General features: G+C 37.5%; 1 protein-coding gene across 4 annotated transcripts in view; it reads right to left on the reverse strand.

Moving 5' to 3' along the window:
• Window positions 1–3,697: 3,697 nt before the first annotated feature.
• The window catches only part of elf1 (E74-like ETS transcription factor 1), a 44,735-nt gene continuing 21,609 nt past the window's right edge, over window positions 3,698–26,823 (reverse strand). For 2 of the 4 annotated variants that reach the window (XM_046849283.1, XM_046849282.1), the window contains exons 2-9: window positions 20,474–20,814; window positions 9,509–9,680; window positions 9,121–9,225; window positions 7,623–7,784; window positions 7,232–7,315; window positions 6,560–6,752; window positions 6,116–6,475; window positions 3,698–5,634 (exon numbers count right to left, since the gene is read on the reverse strand). In XM_046849283.1, coding sequence (XP_046705239.1) covers window positions 5,061–5,634; window positions 6,116–6,475; window positions 6,560–6,752; window positions 7,232–7,315; window positions 7,623–7,784; window positions 9,121–9,225; window positions 9,509–9,680; window positions 20,474–20,545 — 1,722 coding nt within the window. In that variant the 5' untranslated portion in view covers window positions 20,546–20,814 and the 3' untranslated portion in view covers window positions 3,698–5,060. Of the gene's footprint in view, window positions 5,635–6,115; window positions 6,476–6,559; window positions 6,753–7,231; window positions 7,316–7,622; window positions 7,785–9,120; window positions 9,226–9,508; window positions 9,681–20,473; window positions 20,815–21,778; window positions 21,890–25,578; window positions 25,654–26,823 lie in introns of those variants that run through there. The other 2 variants (XM_046849285.1, XM_046849286.1) reach the window with 2 other exon arrangements.

Raw genomic sequence — 26,823 nt, forward strand, 5'->3', positions numbered from 1 at the left:
ATTACAAATGATACCAGTTGCCCGTGCTTATCGTTCATTTAAATACAGAAGATAACTGGTTGACAAAGTGAGGTATAAAAATGGAAATAATCTCTAGTCTGCCCATATTCTGATGTAACAAACACTTGGTTTTATGATTTCACCTGTACTATACATTTTGCAATGTGAAGGAGCCTCATGAGAATGCCAGCCTAGCAAGTAATGTCTCATTGTATGTCTGACATACTGCTTTGCAGTGTACTGTTTGACATAGGCGAATAGGTATCATTTTATTTAATAAACATGCTGCTTTAGTATGCCGTTTTTTTGAAAGTTTGAGAAATATGCCTGTACATTCGGATAGACATCAAACGATTCTTTAATCCCCAAATGTGAAGAAATGGGGCATAACGGCGCCTTACCACCTCGCTAGTGCACTCTGTATCCGACAGGAAGCCATTTGGGATTCTTCCTTGCCGCTGAAGGCTACACCAGGCACCCTCGTTAAAGCAAACACAACCGGCTGCGAGGTTAAAATGGTCGAAACTGTCTGCTGACATTAGCGCCCCAAACTAACTTCATTAATCTGATTATAATTTAAATATCTGGTAAATATCTCTAAATATCTTTTAAAATGCTTGCCTGGTGAAAAATAAACCATGTGTGCTATTACATGTATGCAGTGAACGGATTGTGTAAAGGCTTACATTCAAACCAGCATACGACATTACTGTACTAAACGGTATGCTCTGTGCTACTGCGTTTATAGTGCCGTAGTGAGATGAAACACTATTGCCATCAAGTGGCACACTGTGCAAACAACCACATATTTTCACATGCTGGGAAGCGTCTGTACAATATAATCAATGTCTCGGTAGCATAAGCCTTTTTATTTATTTATTTATTTATTTATTTATTTATTTATTTATTTATAGCTCATTGTGTCTTTGAGTGTCTAAAAGGCCGGTGCTGAATCCTATAATACTAATGATGTCTAAATCAAGCCTATGTTCTATATCTACTGCCCTAAACCCACCCCCCATCATCTCTCCTGTCTATTTTTCTTTCTTTCTCTCTCTCTCTCTCTCTCTCTCTCTCATTGCCCTGAGCTAATATTCCTGCAGTAGATGTCAAGGCTGGATTTATTTCTCTGACACAGCTTCAAAATTTCCTTAAAATATACTGGGATCCTTACACTGTTCATTACCATTTCTCAGCCATCACCTTTTCTTAGAGTAAATCAAATGCAAATTTAAAATAGTTGTATTCACTGATCTCTGCTTTGTTTCTGAAAAATTAAGCTTCACGTTATCATATATTGCTGACCTGTTATGGATTTATTAAATGAAATGTGTAGTTTCTAAGTAGTCTACTTTGGCTTCATTGGCACTTAAAACCAGCAAATTGATCGGATATCATTTCGTATTTAAAACGTGTGAGCAGCACTCCGTTTTGCTATTTTTATTCATCTGTGCATGGTGTTACCTCCCTCTATTGCTTTTGTTTGTGTTGGTTGTTACTGTTTTATTTAGTCTGAATATTTGTTTGTTTTGCCAGTGGAAGTGCCTTATATTCTGCAGATGTGTATGAATAGGATACTTGAGGGCAGGGAGCTACAACATGGACCATGTGCCAGATGGCTCCATTGTTGTACACACACCTGGAATTTGCCTCAGAAGGCCTGCCATTCGAGTAACAATGATGTTTCTATCACAAGCAGGAGCATCTTAAGAGCTGCAAACAAAAACAAACAGTTTAACAAAGATTTTGGGTTATGTGTAAACACAATAGGTTAACTTAGTTTAACATTTTAAGAAAACATGTTCTTAAATGTATGGCCTTTTGCTAATCACCTGCATCGGCTAATTAATAATTTTGAGTGCATTTGAGTTTTACACACCTATAGCAGAAATAAAGCCCATAAACTGTACACATGACTATCTTACACTAATGAACAAACAATTGCTCATGTTAGTTTCCTTTTTGCTTAGTAATGTTAACAGATTGCAATCTTATCTGAAGCGATCTCAACACACTTTAATTTCCTATTTGAATAGATGGGATGAAATTAACAACCTCCAACAAATCTGACTCTTAGCAAGATGTTTGTAAACACTCAGGGCAGGTCTGACCTCACAGAAAGGATTTGTGCAAATTCACATTATTAGATAAAACATGTAAGGACACACACAGAGGAACAACCTGTTTCTAATGCATGCAGTAATGAGCATATCCCTCCTGCAGGGTCTGCAGTCGCCTGTGCAGCTGATCCTGACAGCTAAGGATTTAATTGCTGTAGCATAAGTGAATAGAAGTTCAGAGGTTTTTCATTGAAGCAAAAAAAACATTTTTTATTGCATCTCTTTCATATTGTAAAAGAAAAATCTAAATTGCCTTGAACATATGGAAAACAGGACAGCCCCAAAAGCAGATATTATGACATAGGCAGTGGTATAATCACCTCAAAGAGCTGGCATACATTTACCCCTAGCTAGTTCAGGCAGTTGTTTCTATAGTGTACAGTGTATTAGGGATGTAGATTTCTGTCACATGAATATCAAGATATTTATTTCAGCAGCATATCATTTGCTGGCTTGATTGTCAAAGCAATGTTTCTTTTTCTATGCCCAACATAGCTACTGCACTTAAAACTCTTCAGTCCTGGCTGCACCACCACTAGTATTTTAGAACAAATTGAGTCGAGGATCAATATAGCAACAACATGCACACTATCTTCTGGGGAAAATGCATCTATCAAAAGCACCTGTCTCAGAGATTATATATGGCATACTTAGAAAGTATGCCATACATCAAAAACTCAGGTGTGAGAAGGCTACAAATAAATATAATTTATATTATGAATTAATATGAATATGAAATGAATTTATATAACTAGGCACAGAACTAGGTCTAGACCCCAATAAAATAATTACATAAAATATTTGATTGAAGAGAAGAAAATGAAGAGAATGCCTGAGCCCCATTATACCTGGCCATTTTAATGCACTGTGTTTCTGGACTGTGTCCAGAAATTCTAATTTGATGCAAATATTTTGCAAATTCTTTTTTTTAACCCGAAAGCATCTGCATGTTTTGTATATGACCTATCAATGGTCATAAGTATAGTATAGACACCTGGTATGTGCTTTTTGAGCGTTGCTTTCCACATTTAGTCCCAATTTGCTCCTATTATTCAAACCACTCTTCTAATAAAAATGTTCCACTAGATTTTGAAATGTGTTCTTGTTGTGATTTTATGCTCATTTAAATACAAGGGTGTTAGTAAAGTCGGGTACTGATGTAGGTGAGGAGGCCTGGGGTGCAATCAGCATTTCAATTCATCCCAAGGGTGTTCACTAGGGTTGAGGTCAGAGCTCTATAGCAGATCTTCCACTCCAACCCATGCAAAGCATATCTTCTTTAAGTTTGCTTTGTGCACAGGGGCTTTGCCCTGCTGGAACAGGTTTGGGTCTTCTTGTTCAAGGGAAAATGTCATGCTACTGCATCCAAAAATACTACAATTGTGTGCCTTTAGCTTTGCAATAACAGTTTGGGAAAGAACCACATATGGCTGGAAAAGTCAGGTGTCCCAATACGTGTGTGTGTGTGTGTGTGTGTGTGTGTATAATTTTATTTATATATATATATATATATATATATATATATATATATATATATATATATATATATATATATATATATATAAAATTATACACACACACATATATAGAAAATTATACACACACACACACACACACACACACACACACAAACGTATTGGGTTAAAATATCTCAGACCTCACATTACATTTTATCATTTCCATATCCATAATATTGATCTAATATAATCCTGATATTCAATGCACGTGAAATGACAAGGTATAAAAAAGGCCCATTTTGGTTTGTCTACTTTTAAGAGTAAAAGTATGTCAGCTTAAGATTAGAAACATAAACAAATAAGCTCTGTACAATTTTAAGGCTTTAAAAACATCACAGTAGATAACAAGGCAGAGGTCAATCTCATAAAGCTCTATATATGTAAAAATTTTACTTATTATATTGAAAATACATAAAATATATAAGGGGTGCCAAGTAAATTGAAATATACAACTTGCAATAAAACTAACATGTAGACTGAAATAACTTTATATATACTGCATGTTCCCAATATTAATTACAATAAAAAATTAAACCATTTATACATAATTTAGAAATTCACAAAATAAATAAATGTGTGGCCATTAACCAAATCTCAGTGGTATATCATATATTTATATACTGTATATTTTGTCTTACATGGCATTTGATTTATATAAACATTGATTAAGGAGTAATGGAGAAATACTCTGCTTCTAAAGCAGACAATTGGGGAATTTGTCATTGTATTTACTGTATTCAGTACATGTATAAAGGCATGTCTAAATAAACTGTCTTTTATGACAGAGAATGCCCATTTCCATAGTAACAAAACAAATCCTTGAAGAAACTTTGTTTTACAATATGAAAATAACCAGGTTTCAGCAATGTGTTGGTGTAGGCAAAGTCTGTTAGTTCCCAACATCTTTTATCTGCATATTCTTGCATCTAATCTAAGATATAAAAAATAATTTGAACCATTTGTGCCAGTAACGGAAGGCACTTTTTCAGTCTGGGCAACAAAAAACCTCAAGCAAACACTTCACCCTGCTTAAGTGAAAATATCCTCGAACCTACTATTTATTGGGTTTGTTTCATTCCATAGCAGCTGTCTGTCAACACTTAAATGTGCTATTTGGCTCCATTTTTTGGGGGAGTATAAAAAATTGCAGGTCCATTGAGATTTCATAAAAAAAAAAAAAAAAAAAAAAACTGGCAAAAGGCAGAACAATTCCTGGTCCAAGAAATGGCTGAATTCTGATTACAGGATAGCAAAATGGATTGAAGGTGATGCCACAGGGCTATCCAGCAGAGGTTTATATAACTATCCCTTAATATTCAAATTTAGGCACGATGTCACAATATTGTGAGTAAACAACAGTCCTTTGGTGACTTTCACTGGATTATTTAAGCACAGTTTGTGGTCTCCTGACCTTGGTATATTTTTAGGTTTCAGAGAGCTCCGATTTCACCTGAATGAACTGGGAAGTTGGTATTTGTACAGGAACAGGCACTTGCGGGCATCCTAGCAACTCTTTGGCTCCAGCAATTTCGCTCTTCACCTCCAGCTCTTCTACTGGGGTTAGACCCTCACTGGGGCTGCTTGCCAGCTCTGCCCCTGCCTTAGAGTGTCCATTAGAAAACTGGCACATTCCTTGGCCAGCAACACCAACAATTACAGTCCTATGGCCAAGCTCAGATAACCCTCCATCTGTCTCCTCCTTACATAGTGCATTGCCATTGACCAGTGACTGCAGGAACTGTGGCTCCAGGATCTCCTCTTTTACCTGCAGCTTCTGAAGCTCTCCAGGCTTTAGCACGGTAGCAATTACAGTACCAGGCTGCTGTGCTACCACAGGCTGCCCATTGGCATTAAGAGTAACCACACGGGTCAGACCATTCAGAGTGTCGCCATTGGCCAGTACAGAGGATAAGGGTACCGTCTGCAGTGTAACTGATGCTCCTCCTTGCGATCCAGATGTAAGGACCATGGGAACAGTGGCAGGCATGTTAATAGTTCTGAAAAAAGACAGAGAAAGTCAGCAAGAACTAAATCATGAGAGATGCAGAGTACAGTGCCCAAAAATCTATTTTGCCATGTTCAATTCATTTTGTATACTATAGTGTAGGAGACATTTTCACAAAGCAGCTTTACATAAATCTGGATGTTAATAGATAGTATAAACAGTATATAGCCTTATTCACAAAAGCAAAGAGTACTATATTTTGAAAGATGTAGAGTATTCATAATGATAATATTATGAATTGAAGTACTAAGTATTGGCAATTTATTAAATTTAATTATCAATTTAAGCAGGAATGGGAGTCTTATGCCCTGCCAGCAGCCACCAGGTCATCTCAGTTTACCACTTACTATTTAGACAATTCTATTCACCATTTAGCAGTGTAGGATTTATAGAGCATATTGCATGCAGGTATATAGATAGGAAAATATTTAGAATAGAAACAAAGCTTTTTTGTGTACATCTGTTTACCTCACCTCATTGTGTGTGCAGGAGCAGGGACAGCAGCTCCCTGGTTTGGCTGCAGCACATGTACAGTCTGCATCAGCTGCTCACTTTGTTTGCATTTGGCATTCTGGTAGAGCACACTGGCACCTGGTTCCTTCTTTAATGCCCTGTTATGTGTGTGGCCTGACCCTTTGCCCTGGGTACGTGATGCTCCACGGTTAATGACACGACTGTGACAGTTGGAGCGCTGGCTGCCAAACCCAGTGCCTGAGTCTTCACACTGCCCATCATCTTCATCAATGACTACTAGATCGGTGGGCATCTCCTTAAACTGGTACACAAGCCTCTGACCTTCAACTTTGGCCAGAATGCCCCTCTGGTAATAATACCTAAGAAAAAAAAAAAAAAAAAAGTGTCAGAAAACAGGACTTTTTTTTCATATTTGCTTTTAATTGGGTTGCTCCAGCAGTTACCTGAGAGCCCTTCCCATAGTCTCATAGTTCATATCCGGCTTGTTCTTGTGCTTTCCCCACAGCTTGGACACAGCCTTGGAATCCACTAACTTAAAGATACCCTTCTCTCGCTGTGTCCACTTGATATATTTGGGACAGGTGTTTTTATCTTGCAGCAAAGCCAGCAAAAACTCCCACAGGTAAATTGTGTTACCTATCAGGTGAAATAGGAAAAGAAAAAAGGAAAATTTTAACTTATCTACAATTCCATATTTCTCTTTACACCCCTCAAGATATATTTAAGAAATGGACCAGAGGTACAATTTTAGTATTTATGCTCTTAACCATAATAAATCATTTGTATGCCAGCACTGCACCAGGCCTAGAATTAATTTGAAGGGCCAGGCAGGACATTATTCTTGTTTGTCATGTGCTTTGGCCAGAGTTGGTTAAAAAAGAGCAACCCAGAAGCATAGTCTAAGCATAGTGTCAGAATGATGTATTTGCATGTGGATTACCTCCTCACTGTCCATGAGGGGCTCTAACAGAGTAACATCATCATGCACTCTGGCCCACTACAACTTTTTCACTCACAAACACGGCACTCACCTCAACAGTTAAGCAGCCATGAAGCTAAGCAGACAAGGCATAATAACTTTAGCACATGTAAATCTTGCTTTTGGCAGGACATACCTTTTCCTTCTTTACTCTTTTTCTTTAGAGGAAGTGTAGGATTGGTGATAGGGGAACAAGGTCGCACTACCCTAGGTTTGCGCACTGCAAAAAAAAACATTAATAAATGATAATAAAACGTTTCTACTTATTTTCAAAATTATATAGAATAAGAATTTTATATAGAATCTCTTAATTCTATATAAAACTGCCTTTGCCACATTAATACTTTAGCAGCGATTCACTACACTACAATATGTAGCCAAATTTGATCAGGTTTTAACCAAGTGATGCTGTTTACTTTGTATTTGAGATGGCATATTCATCTGGTTATTTGTTCATTTACGGAAAATACAAATGCTAGGGTGGATTTACAACACTACCTAATGGAAAATATGTATTATTGTAGTACCTTTATTTTTCCTAGGTGGTTTGGATGGACTCTTCTGTGGAATCTCATCCATAGAGGATGTTTCTTCATCCAGAGAGACATCCATGCAGTCAGCAGAAAGTTGCTCTGGCCGCAAAGATATGTAGGTCAGGTCTGGTTCCAGCAGAGCTCCATATGTGTGAACTACACATTGTCAAGGTAGATATAACGGATAAGCCAGTGTGTTATCAAAAACTAAGGATTCAAAAATGAGAAAAAATTACAATATCTCACAAAAGTTTGTATAACCCTCACATTTCAGAAACTATTTTAGATCTTCTTAAGGGACAACACTATAGAAAAAAAAACTTGGGATATATCAATCAAAGAAGTTGAGTCCTCCTGGTGTGCATCAGGTGCAGAAGCTTGCTTAAAAAAAACAGACATATGAGAAACATCCTCTATCTATATGAGTGCTGCCTGCATTGCTTTAGAGGTTTCAGAAGTGGAAAGTCCACTTTTCAGTGCTCAAACCATAAGCTGCACAATGCAACAAGTCGGTTTGCATGGTCATCGTCCCAAAAGGAAGACTCCTCTGAAACTGTCTCCACAAGCAGTTTGTTGAAGACAACCCATCTAGGAGCAGGAATTACTGGAACCATGCCCTGTGATCTGATGAGACTAAGATAAACTTGTTTGGTACAGCTGGGGTCCTGCATGTGTGCTGATGCCCTGGTGAGGAGTACCAAGAAAATTGTGTCTTTCCTACAGTCAATCATGGTGAAGGTGGTGGTAGCATCATGGTCTGGGGCTGCATGAGTGCTGCTGGTATTGGGAGCTGCCATTAAAATTGAGGTAAACATGGATTTCAACATGACATTCTGAAGCAGAACATGAATCCCTTCCTTCAGAAACTGGGCCAAACGACAGTTTTCCAACATAATAATGACCCAAAACACACCTCCAAGGTGACAACTGCCTTGCTGAGGAAGGTGAAGGTGATGGAGTAGCCAAGTATGTCTTCAGACCTGAACCCTATTGAGCACCTGTGCAGCATCCCCAAGCAGAACGTAGAGAAGCACTATTTGTCTAACATGCAGCAGATCTGTGATGTCATGATGGAGGAGTGAGAAAGGATCCCAGCAACAACCTGTGCAGCTCTGGTGAATTCCAGGCCCACGGGAGGATAAAGGCAGTTCTACATAACAATGGTGCTCACACAAAATACTGACAAAGTTATTTTCAGAGGACAGTAAATCTGTACTGCTATACAAGATGCACATTGACTAGAATAAATCCAAATTTCATTTAAATTGCAATAGAATGAATGTCCCTTGAGAACATAAATAATAAAATTGTTGCTGAAATGTGAGGGTTGTACCCACTTTTGTGAGAAACTGTACATAGTAAATACATTTAGTTAAAAAATGTAAACAAATGCATTATGCTGAATTCATACATTCTCACTTAAGAAACACAAAAAAAGTCCTATGGAAAAATCAGACATGCCTAGACCAAAATAAAACATGTCATGACATACTCATGCGTTTCTCATCCAGGATGTTGTTGGGGGACTCCATATTCAGCAATGCCTCAGCTGCCTCAATGGTCTCTACATTGTCTTCTCCTCCAGAGACTGGAGTCTCTAGAGCCAAAGAAATGGGAGTTTACATTAGAGCTAAATATGTAATATGAAAAATAAAAATATAATAAAAAAAATATAAAAATTTTCGATAATCCAATAAAGACATTTAAAGCACTTTTTTCCCCTCCGCTATAGTATTGTTCGTTTTCATTAAAATATTTAAAATAGTTTAAAATGCTATTGGGTTATGTAGTTAATTCCACTGAATACTGATGCAAACCAAATCCCAGCTGATAATATTTATGATTGCCATGTGACTATTGTCATTTAATAACAGACTCACCAGACAGCCCTACATCTCCCACCATAATGTTCTCCTCCACTTCATGCTGTATAGTATCCACTATAATGCCATTGGTGACCTCATCAGCCTCCAGCCCTGAATACACCTGCATGAGGTCAGCAGCAGGCACCTGCTCTACGATCACAGCTGGAAACACAGATGGATCATCCAGCTGCCAAACACACATGCAGAGAAATGGCATCAGCATATTAATGTAAATGTACCAGATAAATAGTGCAGAAACATATGCATCTACATTCTGTACCTTCTGTGTGGGTTATGTGAGACAGACAGACAGACAGACAGACAGATAGACAGATAGATAGATAGATATTGTGTGTGTGTGTGTGTGTGTGTGTGTGTGTGTGTGTGTGTGTGTGTGTGAAAAGAAAAGAAGAAAATATTCTTGGCATACTCCAGGTTGTTCGGAAGGAGTTTAAGTGCAGGGACAATTACTAAGAAGTTTCTGCACAAAGATGTGCAGAGATCCTTCAATGAAGCTCAAACCAATTTGCAAATTTTTCTCTGACCTCTCGTATTGGCAAGGTGTTTCTGTTTTTTTGTTGTTGTTTTTCACACCATTCCTTCCTCAATACATTGTTTTAGAGACTATTTTGCAGGAACTCAGGAGATCACAAGTTTCTGAATTGCTCAAATCAGTCCAACTGACACCAAAAACCATACCACATGGAGGTAAATTTTCTGTATTTATCTTCATTAAGCTATGCCTTGACTATAGGAATGTTTTTGACTTGGCTAGATGTTTTGAAGGGGTTTTCCTCACTAATGAAATAGTTCTGTGATTATTTAGTTTGATGGAATTTTTGGAAAACAATTCAGACCTTTTATCTCCTTAATTTGCCTTGAAATAACGAGGAAACTGCGCACAACAGGCCATTAAACCGTTCACATCGTCTGTGAAGATAGAGATGGCTGTAATTCCTAAATGGGTAATGCATTTTTTGTTACAAATCTTGAATTAAAGCTGGAAGTCTATATTTCAATCACAGCTTGCTGCTTTATTATGATGGTATACTGATCATTGTACATGCAGGCTCGCATAAATGTAGCCCAATCATATATTTTAGGCAACATTCTTCCATTGCTTTGTGGTCCATTTCTGTTGCAAGGGCACTCAGCCACATACACAGTAAAAGAGTGATGCATTGTGTTTTCTGGTACCTTCTATTATAGAAAAAAATGTATTTACCGGATAACTTTGAGCAGCAATACACTTCTAAATTACCAAATTTTTTCCTTAAAATGGTAAATTACCTCAGCTAAGACATTTGGTATGTTTTCTATGTTCGATTGTGAATTAATTTTTGTTTTATGAGATTTGCAAATACAATTATTTTTTGTTTACATTTTACATAACAGCCTACCTTTTAATTGATGTAAATAACACAAATGACTACACCAGTCTTTAGACCTATTATGAAGAGTCTAAAATATTTGAAAATAATGTCTTTTGAGGTATACTATAAATTCATGTATACGTTTGCATTATACCACCAGGAGATGGTAGTAGAGTGCAAAGTACTAAACAAACAGACAAACAAAAAGTTTTACATTTTACATAAAGTCGCATTGGTTTGTATACACATGGACCTGGCTACACTAGATTACCAGAAAGGAGATGCACTATCAACAATAAAACAAAAGCGAGTTCATTTAGCACTTTCTTACATAAGTCACAATTGCTGTGTCATATGGTATCTTCACAGTAATCAGAGGTGTTTTATTTGTAAACGATATTCACTTTATAAAGGTACCAATAACCAAGCCCTAACATCATTCACCTGACAAAGAATTGTGGTCAAGCAGTATTCAATGACATTGCAGAGTTTTCAAGGTAAATCCCAATGCATTGAACAAGTCAGTATCTATACATGTTTCTAGCCTTCTACTCTTCATACTCTACATCCAGCTAGGGACAAAAATTTAAATTCTTTTCATCCCCCCGTACTGCATTCAGGAGTCTTTATATTAGGTATAGAAATGCCAATTATATTTTTGCTGCAAAAAACAAAATAAAATGTTCCTGTCTGATAAAAGGTAATTTTTTTTGTTTTTTTTAGCTCTGGTGCATGTTATTCTGATGAGCATTTCATGATTTTTATGTGTTCTTTACAAATTAGAACTAGAAAGAATTGTCTCAACGTGAAGCTGCAAATGCAGGTCCTTCCTCTTTGCTGTAATCAAGTGAATTTCTAAAAGGGAAACAGCCGATAAGATCACATATTTGCATATCTGAGTTCCCTGTTCTTGTTGTCAGAACAAAACCGACAACATGAACAATTTTCTCTTGTAAACATTTTTCTGTTTTACCTGTCATCTTCAGCAAACTGAAAGGCTGATGCAACACAACATACACTACTCCCAACATTTTGCCCTTAGACAACTTTGTCTAATTTAGCTGATGATTAGAGCCCAGACAATCACCTACACTACTCCTCTGTCAGATAAAAATAAATCAACAGGCACAAATTTTTAACACATACATATACACACAAATATAGGAATTTAAGTAATATTATGAATATATTTTTCTAACAGTAAAATGTAAGAATGTATGGCACATCAGGAGGACACAAACAATGCTACTAAGTGTGAATAGTGCAGTAATGCAGGAATAGTGAGGAGTGTCGTTTTTTTTTTAGAACAATAGTAGGAACACGCCCAGTGACTGCACTACCAACAGGTCAGGCTGGTCAGGCCTGAAATCTGTGAACCACAAGACTGACTACATTGAACGGAGAACTGCTGCACTCTAGCCAATTATCTCTATCTCTCTCTCTCTTTCTTACACACATACACAAACACACTAGTGGAAAAAGCACACAAACAATGCAAACACAAACCAAAAAAAAAAAAATAGACAGCATTCAAAAGATGACTCCAGCTGCAGGCAAAACAAATAACCTTTCATAAATTCAATAGTGGATGTGTGAAAAAGTCTTAAGAAGTTTAAAAAGACAAAATGTTGTGAAAATGCTTTCAAAAATAAAAGTTCTAATTAATTATCGAGTAACAAAATGTAAAAATGAATGAACAGAGGAAAAATCTAAGTCAAATCAATATTTGGTGGGATTTTGTAAAATCAAAAGTCAGTTGTATGATTAACCAATTATACCAAGCAGGTGCTAATAATCAGTTTCAAATGTAGGCTAAAATGCAGCCATGTAAGAGGTTTAAAACTGGCTAAGAAACAGCAAAAGTCTGCTACTAAGGTGAGATTGTGGAAGACAACTGTCACACACCATAGCAAGTCAGAGCACAGCAACAAAACACAAGGTAGTTATACTGCATCAGCAAGGTCTAGCTCTTTTGACGAACCACAAAGAAACAGGCCATGTTGAGGACTGTAGATGCAGGAGTCAGTCAATAAAACTTAATGGAGTGTATGAAAAGACACAACATGCTTACTACCCTTCGACATTTTTAAGCTGTCCAGCGATGCCATCAGGAAAGACCTGGTGGAAACCAATGGGACCCAGATGCATCAATTTACTGTCTAGAGAAGTTTGTTCAGAAGTGATCTTCATAGAAGAATTGCGGCCAAAAGCCATACATTCGACATGGAAACCAGGCTAACCAACCCAACTATGCACAAAAACAATGGGGTCTGGGGTGCAATAAAATGGCAGCCAGTGCTCCAGGCTGTCAAAATGTAAAAAAATGTGGCTGTAACAAAAAAAAACAAGTTGTTTGCTGACGAGCTGTCTAGGATTAAATGAAAAGTCAGAAGGATGTGAGGAGGCCTACATTAACAGATCTATGGTTAGTTCTCCAAGATGTTTGGAACAACCTACCTGCCGAGTTCCATCAAAAACATTTTGCAAGTATAGCTAAATGCATTGACTTCTGGAGGCGTTGGGTGTTCATGACAATTATTGATTTAATTTGAATTTCTCTTCTGTTGTTTTCCTTTTGTCAATTTTTTAAACAAATTATTAACACTTAGTTTAGAATTTTCTTTTTAATTTACAGCATTTTTCACAGCTGCCTAAAACTTTTGCACAGTACAAAATATTAAGAACACACAGTCAGTATGTGACCATTTAATATTAGAAAGAGTTTACAAAAATGTGCTTAGAAGCCTGTTGAAAAAGTTACATTTGAAAATTGGTTAAGATCATACAAGAAACAAAGACCTCACCCAGGAGATTGTGGTATTGTATGAGGAAGTCAGGTGTGTCAGAGATGTATGTGAGGGTGGTGCAGGACATGAATGAGGACAGTGTGACAGCAGTGAAGTGTGCAGTAGGAATGACAGACTGGTTCAAGGTGGAGGTTGGACTGCATCAAGGATTGGCTCTGAGCCCTTTCCTGTTTGCAGTGGTGATGGACAGGTTGACGGACGAGGTCAGACAGAAGTCTCCCTGGACTATGATGTTTGCAGATGATATTGTTATTTGTGGTGAGAGTAGGGAGCAGGTTGAGAAGAGCCTGGAGAGGTGGAGGTACACGCTGGAGAGAAGGGGAATGAAAGTCAGTAGGAGTAAGACAGAGTACATGTGTGTGAATGGGAGGGAGGTCAGTGGAGTGGTGCGGTTGCAGAGAGAAGAGGTGGAGAAGGTGGAGAAGTTCAGGTACCTGGGGTCAACAGTGCAAAGTAAGGGACAGTGTGTTAGAGAAGTGAAGAAAAGAGTGCAGGCAGGGTGGAGTGGGTGGAGAAGAGTGGCAGGAGTGATTTGTGATATAAGAGTATCTGCAAGCGTGAAAGAGAAAGTTTATAGGACTGTGACCTGCTATGTTGTATTGTTTAGAGACAGTGGCATTGACTAATAGACAGGATGTGGAGCTGGGGGTAGTAGAGCTTTAGATGTTGAGGTTCCCGTTGGGAGTGACGAGGATAGACAAGGATTAGAAATGAGTTAATTAGAGGGACAGCGCACGTAGGACGTTTTGGGGATAAGGTAAGGGAGGTGAGATTGAGATGGTTTGGACATGTGCAGAGGAGAGATATGGGTTATATCAGTAGGAGAATGCTGAGGATGGAGCCGCCAGGAAGGAGGAAAAGAGGAAGGCCAAGGATGACCCCGGAAGAACGACGCGACTACATTGCCCCTGTGGCAGCCATTTAAAACTTAGAAACCTCCTCTTTCAAATGGTCATTATTAACTATTAATTGAAGTTATTATTAATTTAGTTCTTGATCATTAATTATAAGGGAGGATTTATCAATGAAAATAAAATTTAACATTTGTACATTTATATATTTGTTTAATCAGAGAAAATCTTCATACCAATAAAATACCTGATTTATAGCTTATAATCAAAACTAACGTGCATTTCAACAACAATGAAATTTTTGTTAAAACACCATAATTACTTTCAAATTTTTAATTCATTATGGATTCTATGATGGTGAGCTGGCCAGGTCCTGCTGCTGCAAAGCATCCCCAAACCAGGACCACCTCCAAGTTTCACAGTTGGTATGAGGTTATTTTCCTAGAATGTTGTATTTGGTTTATGCCAAACATGTCCTCTGTTCTGGTGTACAAATAACTACATTTAAGACTCATATTTCAAAAGAACATTATTCCAAATGTCCTGGTCTGGTACGTTCTCTCTTGCAAACAATCTTGCCTTCAGCAAAGGGTGCCTCCTTGCACAACTTGTGTAGTCTCTTTTTGATTGTAGAGACATGTACTGTCACATCAACAGTAGCAAGAGCCTGCTGTAGGTCCTGTCATAACATTTTAGGGTTTTTGGTGACTACTTTTAGCATATTGTGGTCTGCTCTTTTATTTATTTTATAAATTGAAGGTACATTCAGGACAGATTAAAATATACGATTAAGTTGCGATTAATCACAAATTAATTAATGACAATCATTCAATTAATAGCGATTGAATATTTGAATCGATTGACAGCCCTAATATATATGTTTGGACATACCTTCTCCTTCTGTGTTTTTTATTATTTTAAACATTAGAATATTTTCAACATTAATACTGAAGACAAACTTTAAAGTCCAAACTATGAAAGAAAATGTATGGAATTATTAGTTAAGCAAAAATGACATCTTAGCAAACTCATGGCATTCTCTCATCATATTCATGAGGTAGTCATCTAAAATGGTTTTCAATTCACAAGAGTGCCTTGACAAGAGATAATTTGTGACATTTCTTGCCTTTTTAATGTGCTAATGAGCCATCAGTTGTTTTGTGTAGAGGAAAGGGTAAGTTCAGAGTCAATATCAATAATCTATATTATGGCAAGAAACACTCAGTTACATAAATAGAAAGTCAGACCATTATTACTAGCATTAAAAGAAAATGCCCCACCAGCCATTGATCAGCAGTAACTCTTCACCCCCCTTCTACATTTTGATACCTGGATTACCCACACAGCTCTGCACCTCAGCAACCCTCACACCTCTCACCATTAAAGAGGAAGACGTGCATAGACTGTTTAAATGTCTGAACCCCCGCAAGGCTACAGGCCCCTCCACCCTGAAACACTGTGCCAATCAATTGATCCCAGTGTTTACAGACATTTTTAATACCTCACTGGAGACCTGCGATGTGTCAGCCTGCTTTAAGACTTCAGCCATTGTCCCAGTCCCCAAAAAGACAAGGATCAAACTTCTTAGTAATTACAGACGCCTTGTCACCCTGACTTCTGTGGTCATGAAGTCTTTTGTGCGCCTCGTGTTGTCCTGCCTCAAGGACATAACAGACCCTCTCCTGGATCCACTACAAGTCTCCTTGAACATTTGTGGAAAAAGTGAGAGAAGCCCAATTGAGTTGGACATGTGCAGAGGAGCGACATGGGGTAGTGGTAGTGGGAAATTGTGATGTGAGGGCAGAGCCATGGGGGTGAAAATAGGAATCTTGCCAAGGGTTCCAAAAGGCTAGAAACTGTCCTGTTTATGCAGGATGCAGGATGTAAAAGATACCAGATATTATATATATATATATATATATATATATATATATATATATATATATATATATATATGTGTGTATATATATATATATATATATATATATATATATATATATATATATATATATGTGTGTGTGTGTGTGTGTGTATATATGTATATATACAGTGAGGAAAATAAGTATTTGAACAACCTGCTATTTTGCAAGTTGTCCCACTTAGAAATCATGGAGGGTCTGAAATTGTCATCGTAGGTGCATGTCCACTGTGAGAGACATAATCTAAAAAATCCAGAAATCACAATATATGATTTTTAAACTATTTATTTGTATGATACAGCTGCAAATAAGTATTTGAACACCTGTCTATCAGCTAGAATTCTGGCCCTCAAAGACCTGTTAGTCTGCCTTTAAAATGTGCACCTCCACTACATTTATTATCCTAAATTAGATGCACCTGTTTGAGTTCGTTAGCTGCATAAAGACACCTGTCCACCACATACAATCAGTAAGAATCCAACTACTAACATGGCCAAGACCAAAAAGCTGTCCAAAGACACTAGAGACAAAATTGTACACCTTCACAAGGCTGGAAAGGGCTACAGGAAAATTGCCAAGCAGCTTGGTGAAAAAAGGTCCACTGTTGGGGCAATCATTAGAAAATGGAAGAAGCTAAACATGACTGTCAATCTCCCTCGGACTGGGGCTCCATGCAAGATCTCACCTCGTGGGGTCTCAATGATCCTAAGGAAGGTGAGAAATCAGCCCAGAACTACACGGTAGGAGCTGGTCAATAACCTGAAAAGAGCTGGGACCACCGTTTCCAAGGTTACTGTTGGTAATACACTAAGACATCATGGTTTGAAATCAATCTGGCGTGGCCTAGCCAGTCTCCAGACCTAAACTCAATAGAGAATCTTTGGAGGGAGCTTAAACTCTGTGTTTCTCAGCGACAGGCCAGAAACCTGACTGATCTAGAGAAGATCTGTGTGGAGATCTTCAGGACTACAGGAAACGTTTGACCTCTGTAATTGCAAACAAAGGCTACTCTACCAAATATTAACATTGACTTTCTCAGGTGTAAAATAGTTAAATAATTAAAAAATCATACATTGTGATTTCTGGATTTTTTTTTTTTAGATTATGTCTCTCACAGTGGACATGCACCTACGATGACAATTTCAGACCCCTCCATGATTTCTAAGTGGGAGAACTTGCAAAATAGCAGGGTGTTCAAATACTTATTTTCCTCACTGTATATATATATATATATATATATATATATATATATATATATATATATATATATATATACATACATACATACATACATACACACACACACACACACACACACACACACACACACACACACACACACCGGGCAGAGCTCACGGCGTGTTTGGGAATGTGTGTGGGAAAGGTGGAGGATGACAGGTAAAGGCTTGCCGATCTGCGAGTGTGCGGAGGGTACACATTGGAAAGATGTGAGTTACCGCGAGTGGGTGTCTGTCCCAGTGCGAGTATGAGGAAAGGAAAGCGACGGGGCAAAAGTGAATGAAAATAAAAAATAAAAAAAACAGGAACCATGATGATGAACCATCTCCTGTCGTCTCCTTCTTCCAACCTGGAACCAGTGAGATCTGTTACAGATTTGTCATATTGCCATGTGATGTTGCAAATTTAATTTAGCAAATCTTGCAAGTTCCTCTCTCTGCTCACTGTTGGTCACCTTCAAGTGTAAAATATCGCCATATGACAGAGGAAACGTTTTTTTTGGCTACCAGTTCAGTGTTCATCTGCTCAGCATTCACATTCACCTGCTTTCCACGCTGCACAGCAGAAAGTCACGTGACGATCTGGACTTTTTTGCTTTGTTAATCGTAACATTTGACGTCATATAATCTCAAAAGCTGACATCGCAATTGTGTTAAAGCCCCACAGTTATGGAACAGCCTTCTAACCAGTGTTCGAGACTTAGACACAGTCTCAGTGTTCAAGTCGAGGTTGAAAACTTATTTATTTAGTCAAGCCTTTTATCAGTAGATTTTTCTTAGGTAAAGGCTCAGATCTGGAGGGAACATGGATATATGCATGATGTATGCTGTCATCCCCTCACATTCACACGTTCACTCGGGTTTGTTGACGGTGGTGTGGTGGGTCGTCTCTTATCCCAGAGATCCCTCGTGTCTGTGTTACCTTTTGGTTCTCCCTTTTAGTTATGCTGCCATAGCGAGTCTTGCCGGAGTCCAAACTGCACAGTGACATTAACTTTCATACACCAATAGGGACACTTAATAATCCATATCCTTCTCTTCCCGTCACCCTCTCTCTCACCCTCCTCTCTCTCTCTCTCTCTCTCTCTCTCTCTCTCGGTCGAGTTAAACATGCTCCTGAGGTTCCAGTGACCACTGTTCCAGCCCCTCTTTCCTCCGTGGATCTTCACACTTCTGTGCAGCTTGGGACGGTCTCTCATCAACACCTTGGGTGGTTCCATGTAATTCCGGAGTAGAACGGGTGCTTTGAGGACGGATTGGACTGTAGTTGGTGTCGGCGGTCTGCTGCACTGACTCGGGAGTGCAGTTTGCTTCTGATCGCCATCACTGTACCCCGCAGCATTGTATATCTGCTTTAAATGGACATTTGGTGCAACCCAGATGAGGATGGGTTCCCTCTTGAGTCTGGTTCCTCTCAAGGTTTCTTCCTTATGCCATCTTGGGGAGTTTTTCCTTGCCACAGTTGCTCATCAGGGACAAACTTACTTACAAAGAACATATTTACGTTTAATCACCACATTATCTGTGTAAAGCTGCTTTGAGACAATGTTCATTGTTAAAAGTGCTATACAAATAAAAATGAATTAAATTAAATTGAATTGGTACAATTAATTTTGCAGCACTACATAAATGCTTCTTGACATATTTCAAAATCCACATTCAGAGGAGACTGACAGGCCTTCATAGTCAAAATGCAGCAAAAACTTTACTTCGGAAGAATAGCAAACAGAAGAAACTTGCATGGGCCACGAAACACAAGGATTCTGATCAAGATTGACTACCTTATGAGGCAGACTTGGAGAATGTGAAGCATGTGCAAAGCCGTCATTTAAATGGGTGGCTACACTAAAGAACTGAACATATAAAACATACTCTGAGATGTTTAAAAATGTTTTGTTTACTACATAATTCCATACATGTTTTTTTCATAGTTTAGATATCTTCAGTATTAATGTACAATGTTGTAAATAATAGAAGTAAAGACCACAGAAGAAGTAGGTTTTATTTTTACTAACATTTGTGAACAGCACCAGTTCACATTTCTAAAACAATTTTAAATGCCTGCTTGGTAAAATAATATATTTTGAATATTTTATCAAAATAAAATAGAATAAATCAAATTATTGCAATACACTTTTTAGTATACTGATTCAATTGATTAATTGATTAAATTGCCACATTATATTCATTAAATAAAATTAAATCAATGAAAAAATAAAATATTTAACATTTGTTGCACCCTATTTGGGTAATACAGATGTGTATATGTGTGTGTGTGTTTTACATTTAATAATTCATTTACTAAAGTCATGTTCTATTTAACTGTTGTACTTATTTCAGCGTACTTTAACAAATGTCTCCTTTCCTTCTATCCTTCATCATTCACTCCCTCAATATGCAGAATTGTGAGGATTTTCTTCTTTTAAGAGAAATCCTTGAAGCTCTAAAGAATCCATATCGACTGTCATAAAACTGGAAGTTCCGTGATTTTGCGCATGCGCAAAACAACACATTACAAATCATATTTCATGGTACATGGTATATTTCATGGAGTGAATAACAACAGCGGCAATGCGCAAACTATTACTTCTTTTTTATTACCCTGACTTTGTGCATATATATATATATATATATATATATATATATATATATATATATATATATATATATATATATATAAAGACAGATAGAGACTTTGTGCATGTTGTCTCATAGATAGATAGATAGATAGATAGATAGATAGATATAGATAGATGTCTTCTAAATGTTTGTAGGTGTGTGCTGCATGGTACCTGGTTGATTTCATCCATGCCATTGCTGGCAAACTCGAAGACAAGCTCATTGGGCTGGACTGCAGTGGTCATGGTGCAACAGCAGACACAGGGAAGACTCAGACTGATGGGCACTCTCCTGCCGCTCCAGAGACTCCCCACATGCACACAAACACACAGACCACTCTGGACTACACTCTTCAAATTAGAAAGAGCTTCAAGCCAGGCACACAGCTGAAAATATTTCGATCCGCTTCCACGGAAAGAAATGATGCTAAAACAATAGAAAGGTCCGTTTGGGTCTTGTCCACCCTCTCTTTCTTTCTCCCTCAATTTATTGGCTCAGTCCAGGTCATCTACACCTTCAAGGAGAGAAATAGAGAGAAGGACATAAGAAACCACAATATTGGCCATGTTGTAATAGTTAAAATGGGCTGTATATTTGTGTTATCGCCAAGAGAAAAGGCTTTGGCGGACAATCCTAGGAATGAGACTTTTGGGTTGTAGGAGAAAGAATGGCAGAATGGCCAATTTGTTGCTTTCTGTCCCTGAAAGGAATTTCATTTTCAGGGAAGATTTAGATGCCTCATTTATGCTAAACAGAGCCAACATCTGAAAAGAATGTCAATAAATGTGCCCTCGGAAGTCGGTAATACATCCTTTATAGTCCATCTAATCTAATGTATTATGTGCATCCTTGTCCTTAACCGGATAAAGACCTAAGCATAATAATATCAAAGAAAAAAGAATCCTCACCTGCCCTGTATTACCTATTTACAGACACGCTGGTTTAAGTATTTCAGAAACTTGATCTCTTAGTATAAATGTATAAAAGTATAAACTCTCCAGAGTGGCATTGAACAAAATAATTAAATAATAGTGTCATATTTATATGTTTGACATTGGCCTGAAATGGCATGCCATGTTTTTTGAGTCCATTTGACCAGTACATGAATTTCATGGTTGACTGTAAATGACACAGTCCTCTAGATATTCAGCTAATTCTGCTCTGTGCATGCAACTTCTATTAGCAGCAAGTGGTCATGGCATTCTTTTGTGCGAAAAAAAAGTTTGACATTTGTGAAAACAAACTCAGAATATTCTCAGCTGCCATGTGTGTGACGAAGAAAGTGGGTTTCAGCTTGCAGCTTGTTAGAAATTGGGATTCAGAGTGCAGCTGACAGGTTACAGCCATAATACAGCGTCCCTGGAGTGGTAGGGTTTATAGCCTTGCTCAAGGGCCCAACAGTGGCAAATTGGACGTACATGAGCCATAACTACTGTGCCACCATTGCCCCAGTAAAATGGTGAATGTAGCCTGCCTACCTTGGGGGACCAATTTGTTTTTCCCCTTTGAGACTGATTTGAGTCTGAATACTCTCTTAGATGGGCAGAAATTAACTTCACAGAACATGAAGCTCAAATCAAGTTGTCTATCTGAAAAAGAGGAACGAGAGGCTGCTTAATTAAACTACAAATACAACTTTGTTTTAAAAGATAGTTATTTTATAAAAATAATAATATAAAATAATACTCAAACATTCTAATATATATCCCAACATGGGTAAACTGTGTAGTAGTAAGATTAGTAGGAGGCCATGGTGTCTGGAAGGAGGAAGAGAGATGGGAGGTCCTGGGGTGCAGTCTCCCCAGTTACAGGTCAAAAAATGAACCAGTTTAGCCCTGCATCATTTAACATAGTTCCACTTTATGCTTTCACTTCTCCTTTTTTATTCTTCCAGTTATCAGAAGTGAAAAATGAAGCACTACAGTCATCAGCCACTATATCAAATACAAATTTGACAATTCTACTTAAAGAACTTGCTCCAGATTCAACAGTGTTCTAATTTGTTTTTGAACATCATTTGCTAAGCTTTAAACACTGTGTCACTGAGACATTTCATAGCTGGAGAGCCTTGTGTGTTTCTGATATGTATAAAATCATAAGGAATTGTGTGCATCAATGTATGACTACAATGATCACAACGTTGATGAAGCACCATGCACAAATGTGCATGTAATATTTATCTTGCTATCTTAACAATAAATCGGCTCAGCAGGGGGAGCAAACAGTGAGTGGCCTTTAACACCAGAACAGCAGCCTATAATTGACTGCAGAGAGCAGCCTTGTTTCATTTCATGAACTGCATTGCAACACATCATTCAGGCTGGTTAAGAGGGAGGAACAGTGCAACTGTTACTCAATACACAGAACTCCAGTGAGCAAACATTATCCAGGGTGGGGCTCACATGGATAGACTCAGAATCTATAGAATGTCAAAGCTAAAAACAAAGCAGGGACAATTTAGCTGTTTGATGCATTTGAGAGCAAGTGTTAAAAGCGTTAATTCTACCAAAGGTGTAAATATTATATGTATCCACTGGAAGCTTCTGCATAGGTAAGCTGGTCAGAAACCAGAATTATACAGTGCTAGTTTGCTTCCCCCCCAAAAATTTTAGTCCCAAACCCAAGTAGTTTTTTTCTGCCAAGGATTCTGTTGACCATGAAAGGAGGCAATTTAAAACAATCAAATGACTAAACCATGAGTCACCCTACCAGTTGAATTCTTGCTTGGAAAAAGCCCATGCATGCATCATCATATAGAACAAAATATAATAAATTATTTGGAAAAACACAGATACAAAAAAACAACTAGATATAACATATAGCATGATCATAAGCTAATGCAAAAAAAAAGCCATAAGTGGAAGATTTGGCACAGTTGCTATATATGGAAAATGACATCATGACCACAGTGATGTCATATGTTTTGGAGAAAAACAAGTCTCGTATAGCTCTCAGAATAGCATGGGAGTGGATTGATATTATAAGAGAGAAAGAAATCAAGAGGTAATGGTTAAAATAGATAAGAAAATTTTTTGCAAAGGGCACAGAGGTCTTTTCAGTTTGGGAAAGACTCAGAAACAGCTTCACTGGATTTGCAAAACTTACGCCCTTTGCAAAAAGATGTCTGGATAAAGAATGTTTCCAACAAGACACAGGAGTGTAAATCAAACTCCCTACACCTTCCCTGTTCACTGCAGATTCCAAATTGCAACATCCAAAACAGCACCTTCACACCACTTACCGCACAAAAGACAGAACCCACAGAAAGCTTAAAAAGTCAACTGAGCAACGTTACCCGTGAGCAGCTACCCATGGCCCAGGAAACAGAGAAAAGCTGAAAAGCAATTAATGAGAGAAAATAAAACTGCCCCTTTTCACAAGGTCATCAGGTCCTGATGAACATGGTGCTTTTGCACAGTTCCTGTGAGGATGTGACTCACGAATCTGCTGCCAGTGTAAACTACTGCCACAACATGATAGTGAGCATGAACCAGAAGAGTAGCTGCCTAATCATTACGAATGATTTAATATATTTTCTAATGATAAGTTGTTCTGAAAATACTAATAATTTGTCAGCTTCAGATTCATACACCCATAAAAAAATGTTTTTTTTTCTTAAAAACAAAATCCACACCATGCGATAGACAAGATTTTAAAAGTGAATAATACACTATAGAGAAAGGTTATAAATCAACCATGTGGGTATGTGCTAATTCAACCAAATAAGAGGACAGTAGTTATGATGTAGCTTTGGCATCAAATTTATTGAGAAAAGTATTTAGGCAATTCCCAGAGAAAGGCAAAAAAAACAAAAAGCCATATAACGTGGGCTTCATACTATTTCTTTACACACAGCATCCTCTAATGAGTACCAGTTGTTGTTTGACAGAGCTGTGCATACAACACAGATAGAATTTTTTTATAGGCAGAAGCACAGACAAAAAAAAAAAAAGTACTTTTGAAACTGAGCTCCACACCCAAGTGAGACAGGGGTTGTTACTTATTACAAATGTTTGATATATGTATTAAATTAGCAGAAAACAGAAGTGGAATTAGAGCAGTATTAAAAGAGCCAAGCAACACTTGCACACAAAATTTAAGATTTTTTAAAACGTCATTGTCGGAATTGCTGGAACATATACCGTACATGCATGGAATCAATGCACCTTTACCTTTTGCCAATAAAAGTTATATAACACAAAATGAGCTGTGAGAAATAACATATTTGCCCTGTCTAATAGTCTTTGAGGTACTGTTTTAAATATGTGCAAAACCAGGCATCTGATAAATATATTTTTTATCGTAAAAGGGTGAGAGAAAAAAAAAAGAGTGGGGTAAAGAAGTTGATGATAAATTTAAAAGAAATGAGGACAGCCACAAACTGACCTGTGAATTTTGCAGTGACAGGAAATGCATCACTGAGCAATGGGTTTCTTGTTACTTCCTGACTGTTAGACCACAGACAGCAGAACACTTCTCTCTCTGTACAAGAATGGAAAGTTCTCCTGCACTCCTCTCTTACTGCTGATTTATAGAGGTGTTCGGTCATAGTAAACGCTAAATTCTTCTATGTTGTTGCCACATATTAACTTCTTTTCAACATGTGGTGATACGAAATATTTAAAATATCCATGAAAGATATCGAATATGGAGGCACACACCAGCTTTAATTTTGGTTTTACCGCTTTAGGCTGAACCACTAAGTAAACTGAAAATATTTTATCTTTATGAGAAAATGTTACAAAATCTCACAGGTGTCCTATAGGAAGATATTTAACAAAACCTTACTTATATATACACACAACAAAATATTTCTCAGTTCTGTAAGCTGGCATATGCATCAAATTGATATTAATATCAGTCATTGAATATTTGTTAAATATTATTTCAGAGGATAATGCTATGCATTTCTATTGCATACCTGCTACATATCTTAATTAATAATAGAATGATGTACAAGAAAGATTCTAATATTACTGCAGTGCAAACATGGGCAATAATTAAACAAACCAATGAAGAAAGTTTGAGAGTTTTTGAGTCTGAATACATCATGCTTCTCACAAGCTATGTACTGAGAAACAGATGAAAAGGAACAGAGCATGGTGCACCACTACTCACTTCCTCTCTAGCACATCTCACTGAGTGCTTAGATCTTTTGTTCCATAACATTCAGCTACTTCCTCTAAATGGATGCAATGTCCTCATGCCCTAGAAAATATGAATATCTGAATTGATTTAACTGTTTTCCCACTGGTTTTATATAAAGAAGATTTCTTACCAGCAGACACTCAGTCAACTCTCAAACCATGATCTCGATAAGTCAGGGCTGTATTCTACAGAAACAGGCTTAGCAACATTCACAGTGATCTATTTCTACTATGTGGCAACAGGCCACATGCCACAGATAGGAAGAACTACCCAAGTTGTGAAAACAAGACAGGAAATTGTTGCAGAAGGCTGTAAAGATGTGTTCTCCAATTTGATGAAACACAAGATAGAGTCAGGACATGTGGGACTGTGAAGAGGCTTATTAGAAATACTTTATTATAACTATGCATTGAGGCTAAACATATTTAAAACCTAAAATAAATCTTGCAATTGATGCTACTGTAATTTAGCTCGCTAATTACAATAGCATGTACATTTGTAAAGAAAAATAAATGAAATAATTGTATTTAAAGAAGACAATGACAGAGCATTTTCAAAAATAAGTGCGCTATCTTGGTGTGAAGAAAATGTTTTGGCTTCAGCAAAAAAAATAAAAGATATTCAGTGCATGACAGAACTGGTAGAACACACTATTACAGCTCTACACAGACTTCAAACCATGGCCAGATGCTATGCAAATTATAATTCTTTCACACTCTAAGCCACATATATTCATTAGTTGACATTCCTTGGTAAAGTCTAATAGTATTGTATATTATTAATTGAATAACACTGCAGAAAGTTTTTAAGTATTTACTCACCAATTTCTAATCAATTATCTACTTTTTATATTCAACAAGCCTTGTTGATAGTTTGAATACACAATGTATAAGGATTGTACAACTACTCTTCTCAGATTTTATTAGCCATGTGCTGTGTCTGCAGGCAGCGAATGTGCTATTGTAAAAGAGCGCCACCCCCGCCATCTTGACTCGGCAATGTGTTTACTGTCATACCAATACCAACATGTTACAGCATATGTCTACTGAAGGAGGGAAAAGAAGGCACTGCGAATATACCAGCACACCCATCTTGCCGCACACCCACATATTCCAGCTACAACAAAAACAAAAGTACAATATGACATTGCTGCATAAAACAGTGTTTTAAACACCATACCTGGTTGTCTACATCAAATAGAAGGGAATTGTGAACTTTTGATTTTCAGCAATTTCAAGATGCTCAGTCATCAGAGCCTTAGGCAAAATAAATTGCTCAAATGAAACTTTAGATTTAACACTCTGTGGGACACTTAAAGCTTTTCGAGGAATTACATCTATAGACTGAAGCCACAGAAGAGCTGAAGCTGGCTGCA

This window comes from Silurus meridionalis, chromosome 5 (assembly GCF_014805685.1).
Source record: "Silurus meridionalis isolate SWU-2019-XX chromosome 5, ASM1480568v1, whole genome shotgun sequence".
NCBI lineage: Eukaryota > Metazoa > Chordata > Actinopteri > Siluriformes > Siluridae > Silurus > Silurus meridionalis.